Source organism: Centruroides vittatus, unplaced genomic scaffold, assembly GCF_030686945.1.
Source record: "Centruroides vittatus isolate TY-2023 unplaced genomic scaffold, ASM3068694v2 contig_634, whole genome shotgun sequence".
NCBI lineage: Eukaryota > Metazoa > Arthropoda > Arachnida > Scorpiones > Buthidae > Centruroides > Centruroides vittatus.
Genome location: NW_027122389.1, coordinates 521,553 through 531,930, shown reverse-complemented (window position 1 = coordinate 531,930; position 10,378 = coordinate 521,553). Strand labels below are relative to the sequence as shown.

Genomic DNA, 10,378 nt, shown 5'->3' with positions numbered 1-10,378 from the left:
ATCAATTAGCAAAATTGTATTTTATGTGGAACGATGGGAGTAAAATTACAAAATTTCGGTAAGAATTAAATGTTAAAAACTAAGAAAAACCAAGCATTTTTTTATTTACAAGTGACATTTTATTAACTTAAATTCGAGATGGCACAATAGAGAGAATTTTGACTCAACAATATGAGATCCGATTAAAAGAAATTTTGACATTCAGTAACCAAATTTCAATTAAAAATCATTCCATTTAAATATACAATCAGACTTTTCGATACACTTTTATTTAATTTGTTTACAAAAGATATTCTTTATTTTTTTAACTCTGTTATCGAATACTGCTGGGCACGACCAACGTCGTCGTTCCATTCTTAAATATACAGAATAATTAAAGATCTTTAAACGTTTTTTTGTTATTAAAAAATAAAGGACAAATGACAGTTCTGCACACCTTTATTGACTGTATTCATAACCATGGTACACAGAACTGATTTAGAAATGGCAGGCTTGGTGTATGTCACCTTTTTTTTAGTCGTTTTGTTGTAATCCGTTTGAGACTGCACGATGTATTCTTTAACAGTAATTTTGTTGAGACCGCATGATGTAATAATGAGATTTTTCGTCATGCCTTAAGAGCAATCTGATTTATTGTTATATGAACAAACTTGCACTGAAATATATATATATATTTATATATATAGTAGCATTATAATGTTAATTTTCGTACGGACAAATTCATGTCAACAACACAAGGCACATTTTCTTCATACTGAAAACAATGCAGCAAGATGATTCTTCTCACGGTGAAATGTTGAATGAAATGATTCTTTTTTTGTTTTTTTTCTTCTTTTTTCAATGATCGTGATTATGTATTAAGTATTTTGATGCAAGTAACAGCAGACGTCTTATTTGGGCCCAAGTTCCAATCGCGCTTGATCGTTGGGCTACTCTGGCAGTGCTGATTATTATTACACTGTTGGATTCTCTCTTCGACGGTTCGGTTCCGGGTGGTGCGCGAGTTCCCGAACTCCGATACTCCGTAAATGACTAGTATTCTTTTAGCACCGTCGGTTTGACAACGTACACTGCTATCTATCTACGTATCGAAACGAATCTTCTAACGAGCGTTTTCTTCGAGCGATGCCTCCTCTTCCCGTGTCGTTAAATTACGGTTTAAAGAATTAACCCCTCTTTTTATCTTACAGATAAAACGGGTATTTCGAACGGGAGATCCGATTCTCTGATCGAATAACGGTAACGGGTCGTCTGCCCTTTCGTTTTGCAATGTATAGTTGTCAACAGTTTGGATTCAGAACTTTTAACCTAATATAATATTTTGCACTAAAATTAAGTCTTTGAAATCAGACATGCGATTTTAAATTTACATTCACTCGTACATTCGAAATTTCTTCTCGTTAAACAATTACACTTTCAAACATTTACAGGTGCGTGGGACGACACAGTTTTCATTTGTACTCTTGTGCATTCTTGCAGCTAGACTATGGTGTGATTCGCTATGATTATGCAATATACATATATTTACAAATGTACACATTCTCGAAATATGTACAAAAAAACATATTAAACAAGCTTAACAGGTAAAAATGCAATCTCCCCGCTTCGATATCCTCCAATAGATATGATCACAGCCGTGTCGATTCTATATCACCGTTTTCGATATTCCACGTCTTGCCGTGGAAATCTAGTTAACTAAATGGATACATTTCCTCGAATACCCGACAAACGAAATGTTGGCACTAAATAGAACCTCGTCTGTTCTTTGCCAGTGACTTTACTTCTCTGTTTCCAATTTTTGTTATTCCTAACTTTACATGATGAGTTAGCACATCTTGAAAAATATTGGAATGAGATGTTTGGCTGAAATGACAAAGAACAAACTACACGTACGAGATGATCTATTTATCAGACAAAAAAAGGCAACTGGAAGACTTCGGATAATGAAATTCCTACTACCGTCGAGTCTGCACTCCGGATGTCTGCGAAATATCTCTTCTACCGTGTAATTTCTTTTTCTTGCCAAAGTTACGATAGTGTGATGAATTATTGTCTCCGTTCAGAGGTGTTGCATACTGATAATGATGTGGAACACTAGGAAAATTGGGTATCGAATATTTCCGTTGTTTGGTCCAATTGTTATTGTTGATATTAATCTCCTGACTAAATTTGCAAGGGCTATGGTGGGCGGAGGAACTCCCGCCATGTGATTAACATCCACGTTGTTTCTGTGCATTGTCCTCTCGGCATGGAAATTATTTATCGTAGGATAATGTTTTTGTTCCCTAGATCTATTGTCACTGTTGTCTTTTTCGTTCTTGTAATTACACTGTCTGACATCTGGTTGCTGTTTCTGATATTTTGTATTTGTGCTATTTCTCTGTGCCATTTCTGAAACTGCATCAGAATCCTACAAGAAAAAACTACATCAGTATCCTTATTAAATACTTCACTTTTTTTGTTTCACTTTAAAAAAAGATAAACAAAACTCACCGTATCGCTCGTCACACTAGAATTTGAACTAGATGCCGTGCTGCTCACACATGTCGACTGACTATCTAGAGAAGAAGTGGAACTGAGCGAATCATTATCTTTAGTTGTAGCTCTATCATTTGATATAGATCTAAAAATAAAATTAAATTTTAAGTCATATTTTAACCTTTCACTTATAATTTGTAAAATACACAAAATATAAATTATTATTTTTTCAGACTGGATAATTGAAAAGTATACTGACATTATGTCTTGGGATTCCAATATACACATCTGACGGTAGTCAACAACTTCATCTGTCACACGAACAATGCGTCCCAAAATGCTATTGTAAAAAAATTTTCATTTGTTTATATTTTAATTATTTATTTACATTTGGCTTAATTAAGAAATAATTAAAAGTTACCTCTCGTTACTGTCTACTATTAAACTGTTGTGTGGTTGAACCGCTCGACTGAGTACGAGATATGCATACTCAAAAGCTTTTTTTACATTAAGGGCTCCAAACGAACTCCTTCCGATATCATTGCCTAACAAAAATAATGAAATTACATTAAATCTTTTATAAATATCAATAATAATCTAAAATAATAAGAAAAATTAAGAGAGAATAAATGCAGCTCAATTTTCTTTTTGACAATAAAATATATGCTAAATCATTATATACAAGAAAATTAATTTAATTATAAAAAATAATCTTGTTTAAATATAGGAAAATGTAGTTTAACAATATAAATGTAATTAGGATTGCATCAATGATGAATTTGCAATCCTAATTACATTGAAATTCCAATTAGCAATTTATAAGTCAATTGTCATTTACCTCATATCTTAAATAAACTAAATAAAAACATTACAAATTATTGCCATTGCTGTGATAATTATATTTTTTCAACCAGAAACAACAAGCCGGGTGGCTGAGCAGTCAAGTGGCAGCCTATTGCTCTAGGGGACCCAGATTGGAATCTGGATGGGTCAACAGAGGAATTTTTCAGAGAAAGATCCGACTGGATACGTGGCTCTGTCTCTCACCACCTGACTGCCCCATTGTGGATCTGGCCAAACCCATAATGGGGTTGCAAAAGAAAAAAAACAAAAAAAGCCACCTTAGTGCCCACAGGAGAAAAGAGTTATTAAAAACAACAACAACAAAATAAAACGTAACTTGAAACATTTAATTTTACAATGCCTTCTTCACATCAACATCTGGGAGATAATATGACATAATACTACAAAAAGGTGCAAGAGGTGCAATGTGCATACCTTGATTTTTTATAATAAAGCCTGTTACTAAAACTTTACAATCTACAGAGACTTTTGTCAGATAGAATGCTGACAACAAATAAATTTACAAAATTTTCCTTACATATCTTTTGAAATTTGCTAATTTTGTCATCATTAATCAACTCATAACAATATCAAGGATTACAACAAGTAAATAATATTGTATATGAGAAACACTTACAAAAATTATATACTTTAATGAATTTTCATGCCATTATCTATTAATTTCTTTCTTTTAAACTTTAATTTGAAACAAACCATCTTACCTGGCAACAAAGGATCTTCAATACATAAAAATGAAGGTTGGTAACCATCAATCATATCTCTCTGGAGTTCTTCTTTGGTAATGTATGCCCCGCCATCCTTTATTCGTATCCCGGTCTTAAAATAGTTAAATAATCTTCCGTATAATTCAAAGAATTCTATCAACAATTTACCCAGATTGGCATTTGAGGCAGACACATCATAATTTTGTGGATGAAGCTAATTCAAAAATTTTATATCAAATTAGTTATAGTATTTTTTCCTTCTTTTCTTATTATACAAGACTGAAATCATACTTGAAGACAGATTATCTATTGAAACAAACCAGATTAGAACAGTATTAAAACAGTTGAATCTGACAATACGTAAGTGTTCTTTCTCAAAAACATTTATTAACTGGATGGAATGAAGAAGTAGGTGGGTAGATAGCTACTTACATTATGATAACATTCTTTGTTATTTTTATATGCAATTCTTTCTCTAGAAACAAATACATACATTATATACATATGCACTAGACTCTCGCTAAACTGGCAATTCCTTGCACAGAGGAGCACCAGATAATCAAGAATGCTTGATTACTGAATGTGTATAGGCCTAGAGCCTGAATGAAAACAATGAATGACATTACCCATTGCCCTTCAGTAGAAATTCTTTTTAATTGTAATGATAATAAAAAACATGTATGTAAGGGGCTGTCATAAATGACATCTGCACTGGAAAGGAGGGAAGGTGTTATGACAAGTTGGACAAGGGGGTTGAGTTTCAGTGGACGTCCATTTATTTCATTTAAATTTCACACAGTTTATGCATTTTATGATATTTATTTAAAAATTTCTTGTTTGTTTCATTTCTACTTTTGGTATATATCACTCACAAAATGATAAGAGTTTTAAAAGGGAGTAGAGTTTTGTTGAACTTCTGAAGAGAAGAGGGGGGTTATGGAAACTTGGACAAACTGGGACAAGAGGGGGAGGGGAATACAAATTTCAAGAAAAATACAAATGTAATTAATGGACAGCCCTTAAAAAAGTAAAATACATAAATTCTACTCTGTTATCAAGAGCTTCAATAATGTACATTGGAGCCACAGCTAGAATGTTGCAAGTTCAGGTAGTAGACCACCAATAGGATATTGCAAATAATAAATCCACAACTGAGCTTTCAAAAAAGTATTAGGGCATGGCTACATGCTGCTTTGGGTTCATACTAGATTACTGAGGCAGTGCTAGGACAAAAGAACATTGTTCTTATAGGAAAATCTTTATATTGTATCATTTTCACTATGTAACTTAATTCTCCTATTGTTAATACTCTGCAATTATAGATAAAATTATTTAAACAATTCACACTGTAAGATGCTCAAAAAAAATCTTTATACTTGGGGAATTATGTCTTTGTTGATAATTCCGCACAATTATTATTTTTATTAGACTATTCTAATTTTTAATGAACATTTATTAAGCAAACCTTATGCCTTTATGTAATTTTAAAAAGAAATGTTATATATTATGTTCTATTCTATTCTTAAGTTTAAAAATTTACGTTCACTTTTTGCCTGATGATGAAAATTGTATGTCTTTGAAAGTATTTGCAGTTTTCTTAAATATTTGTTTTTAACATTTATCAACTGCAATTTTCTCTTCTGTATCAAAACACAACTTAATTTTTGGTAGTACACACACACACACACACACATTATATTAAATTTATGAATATAAAAAGTAATGAATTAACAATAATGATAATCAATTCTTCTAATAAATTAAGTCAAATTTTATTAGCTACTGTTGTGCTAGATTGATATACTACTTTAACTATTCAGCAATCTAAAATAATAGGTAAATACAGATTTTGTAACAAAACACTATGATAATCAGACTTCAAGTATGACAATAATAAAAACAAAAGTCATTATACAGAGAATTTTGAAAAAATAAAATAATTCAAAATATTTACATACCTGAAGAAAGCTGATAGTCAATAAAATAAGGCTATAGGAACTTATTCCACCAGTGAACACTTCATTTAAATCTCTCTCCAAGAGAAATTGTTTCAAAACTAACACTAATTTTGGTAAGGTAGGATAATTTTTAATAAATTCCTGAAACAAAAATAGTTTATCTTGATTAATCAACTATTTCTTAAAAACATAAATAGAAAGGACATGTTGCACACTACAAATTTATCTAAATATAAATTATTATTATAGATTAGAAATAAATTTGGCACTAGAATTAGACGTTAGGCACCATCTCTTATTAAAATTAATATTTAATGTATCCCCAGTTGGTGCTGTAATAACTGTGGATGGTTAAATCTTAGTCTTATATATGCTGGAAGAAAAGATTGGACCGAAGGTCCAGGTAGCGTAAGCGGCAACACATCCACACTATAAATGATTATAAAAAATGTTACTAAGTGGCATCATTCTTTCCTCAATACACATTTTAATTAGCTTTATTAATTTAATATCTTTCTTATATTAAGATTCCGTCAAAAGACGCCAGACAAATATTACTCTCATGAAATGTACCGAAGATAACAAGTGTAACACCATTTAATTTGAAGACAATTATGGACGTGTGCTCCCAACCTATGCCCACAATATTTCTACCAATCTTTTTTTTAAATAACAAAATACATTTTTCACTCCATTGCATTTTACACCCCTGAAATTTGTATTGCAGTTATTGCCACAGAATTTGATAAATTTTTTCATTAGATCATGCTTTTTGATAACCGACAACAAGCCTATGGTTAATATTTTTGACGTTTCACCTGAAATTGATTGAAAATCCAAAAGTTTAACTTTTACCCCTTTTGATATGAAATATCATACAATCGTACTTTCTTTTCTGTTAGAAGTATCAGTTAAAATAGTTACAAATGAAGATTTTTGTAATTCCTCATTCGGTTTGTCAAGTGATATTGGAATACCGTATATCTCGGCAGAACAATGCCTCCGTGAGCATAAAACTGATATTGAGAAGAAGAACAATACTGCCTTGGCTATATATGCCAGTGAAAATGGCATTACACCTGAATTACAACAGGCAACCGTGATCCAGCAAACTCAACAGATACCTCATCTTAGGAATTTGGAGACATTAGAGATCTTTAAAGTAGAACGTCAATGCCTCTCAATCAATTTTAAGGATAAAAAACAGCTTTCAAGGGCATGGCAGGCTATGCCCTTTTGTATGACCCGACATTATAGTTGCCGATGCACGTGCACATAATTATATGTTTAAATTTAAAAGAAAATTCGAAAAATCGGAACAAATCCGAAACGGAAATCAGAACGAAAAGGTTTTCTCTACTAGAATTCCACCTGAAGAAGGTCCTAAGGGGACCAAAAACATTCGTGATAAGTTAAAATTTTGTAAAGCTTCATTAGGTTAGTGTGATATATTTATCAATGCTTTGTTTCTTAAGATGGATTTTATAAGCTATTAAATAGTCTTTGCATGCTGGATCAGCTGTTTTAAAAAATGCTGACCAGCTCACAAAGACAGTTTGACATTTTCAGTACAGTAAAATAATTAATGTTGACAATGAAGAGATTTAATCAATGTACTCTTACAAGGTGAACTGGGACAAAACGTCAAACCGGCCGGACTTTGGGACAAGCTTTAAAACTGTGACAATTCCGATCAAACCAAGACATACGGTAAACCAATGCATGAATGAGCTGTAGAATGTGACTGCTAACAACTTGAGACAATGGGATTTGTCCATCAAGTCACCAGGATTCAAACTTGACTCAAAGGCATTTAAACAACAAGCTGTAATTGGTCTTTCATTCTGACTTTATTCTGCCAATTGAAGCAATTGGAAAAAATTTAATCCAAAGTCCGACGATCAGTTTGTATAACTGCGGTTTTTCTGATTTCTGTCAATAGGGAATAATTTTTATATGATATTTGGCGTTAAAACCTAGAGATATTTTGTTATTTAATTGTAAAAGTCAAATAACAATATTAAATTAAAATTTGTGCAACTAGTGCAAATATTTTAAATTTTGCAAGTAAGTTACAATTGTCTCTCTTCCAATTAATTAAATAAAATTGAAATATTTCCTTCACACAGATCCTATGATATTAATTGATTTAACATATTTTTACTGGGTTTTAAGGTTTCATTTTTCCATAAGGATGGTATCTTTCTTTACACAAATTTTTTCAGAACATACATACTGCATAAAAACAGAATTAGGTGTATTCACTTACATCTCAATTTAAATCAATTAATATATTTAACTATATATTGCTGACCATCATTAATTTTGAATAACTCCTTTCTGAACAAGTTCCCGGTATCAAATTATTATTTAACAATTCTTAATATTAAAACAACAAAATTAAAGATATGTGTATATATATCTTAAAAGAATATCAATATACTAAATGCACTAAATTATAAATTACTTACTTTTATTAATTTAGCACTTCTAACTCCATTAGTCATGTTAAAACTAATGTCAATTTTAACATCGGTCTTTGCATCTGTCAGTTTTACAATTGGCACCTTAAGAAAATAATAAATGACTTGGAAAAATGTCTTTATGCAAATACTAATCTAGCCATAAAAAATTCTTGTAAAAATAACTTATTATTTTAAAGTACAATATAAAATATTCATATTTTAGAGGTGAAGCTTAACCGAATGTGATGCAGATTTCTCTAAAAAGTTGTTTTCTTATATATAACTTCCTTTATGGATAAAATTGTTTCCCAAGTAATACTCTAATAAGATTTTCTTTACAACAGGGGTTCCCAATCTTTTCAACCACTTTTAAGAAAAAATTTTTCCCGGTGATCTCCTTGTACATATACATTATTTTTAAATACATTTTTATGTGGCAAGTTTTGAAAATAACAGTAAAAATATTTTAAATAATTTTTAAATGACTGTATTTACTAAATAATAAAACAACAATAAAATATTATACTGTACAATATGTATGAAAGTTACTCATTGACCCTTAGGGTCAGTCAGCAAATTACATTACAAGACTCCCTTGGGAAACCCTGCCTTACAAGATTCTCTTATAGTATAGAACAGTGGTGCGCAAACTAGGGGTCGCCAGAAGTTTTTTGGGGGTTGCCAAATTTTTATGAAATGCATTATGCCTGCATGCTGCATACCATACAGTGTACATATAAAGAGTGAAGTGCCGTCACTCACTGTTTAATTGCAATTTCATGCTGTCCGCTTTTTCTTTGACCGTAATGCGTAATGTATGTAAAGTGTGAAAACGCCGGTGTTCACTCCGGTAGATGGCACCCTCTTCGCAGTAATTCGCCAGTTTTACTAAAAAGTGCCTATTTGTCCAACGTATTGATGTTATACGTACTGTGTCGAACGGTGCGCACTGAGCATGAGCGCCGTATGAGATGGAGTGGTAATCAAGGGCTGTGGTAGTCATTTTGTAGACATGCGTACCAAGCCAAGGCCAACCAAGCCATATAAGAAGAGATAAGATAAGTGAAGCATTAAGCATACCAAGCCAAACAAAGCCACAATCCTCAAAGGCCAACCAAACGACCAAAAATTATCGCTGAATGTTTTACTGCGCGTTTCTATGTAAAGTTGTAGCATGTAGCAGTTGGCCTGCAATTGTTTTAGTTTCTCCTCGAGTTTTTTCATGCGACGTTGTGTAATTATGATTTTGTATATTTTTATCGGGCTTTACTACTCTTTGTTATCAGGTATGTACTATCATTAGAGAAAGATCTCTGTTACTTTTATTGAATTTCTTGAAAAAAATGATAAAAAAAATATATTATTTGTTTTAGTTAAAAAAATTTAACCCCTATCTTCATAATGGATAAATGGGTAATACGTACACCAGGTACATCTTCAGCTAACAAACGAACAAATACTGATGAGGAGTCGCAAAATACTGAACTAAATGCCCTATCTAAAAAAATAAGAAAATACAATGAGGATTTTATTAAGTATGGTTTTACATTTTGTGTTGTTGGTGGTGAAGAATGCCCGATATGTGTCATTTGCAACGAAAAATTAGCAAATGAGAGCATGAAACCAGCTAAATTAAAAAGGCACCTGGAAACTAAACATAAAGAACTTCAAAATAAACATGCCAATTTTTTTCAAAGACAAGCTGAAAAGCTGAAAATTCAAAGTGCACATTTAAAGAAATTTACAACAATACCTCAGAAAGCATTACGAGCTTCTTTAGAAGTTTCTTTCTAGTAGGAAAAACAATGAAACCCCATACAATTGGAGAATCCCTTATCCTTCCTGCAGCAACCAAGATGACATCAATTATGCATGGCGATAAATATGGAAATGAACTAAAAACATTACC

General features: G+C 31.8%; 1 protein-coding gene across 1 annotated transcript in view; it reads right to left on the bottom strand.

The window, feature by feature from the left end:
• Positions 1–420: 420 nt before the first annotated feature.
• LOC136979746 (terminal nucleotidyltransferase 4B-like) overlaps positions 421–10,378 on the bottom strand; it is an 88,325-nt gene continuing 78,367 nt past the window's right edge. Inside the window, exons 5-11 of the mRNA XM_067275769.1 lie at positions 8,476–8,571; positions 6,005–6,145; positions 4,044–4,260; positions 2,900–3,023; positions 2,738–2,818; positions 2,494–2,623; positions 421–2,410 (exon numbers count right to left, since the gene is read on the bottom strand). Coding sequence (XP_067131870.1) covers positions 2,060–2,410; positions 2,494–2,623; positions 2,738–2,818; positions 2,900–3,023; positions 4,044–4,260; positions 6,005–6,145; positions 8,476–8,571 — 1,140 coding nt within the window. The 3' untranslated portion in view covers positions 421–2,059. The remainder of the gene's footprint in view (positions 2,411–2,493; positions 2,624–2,737; positions 2,819–2,899; positions 3,024–4,043; positions 4,261–6,004; positions 6,146–8,475; positions 8,572–10,378) is intronic.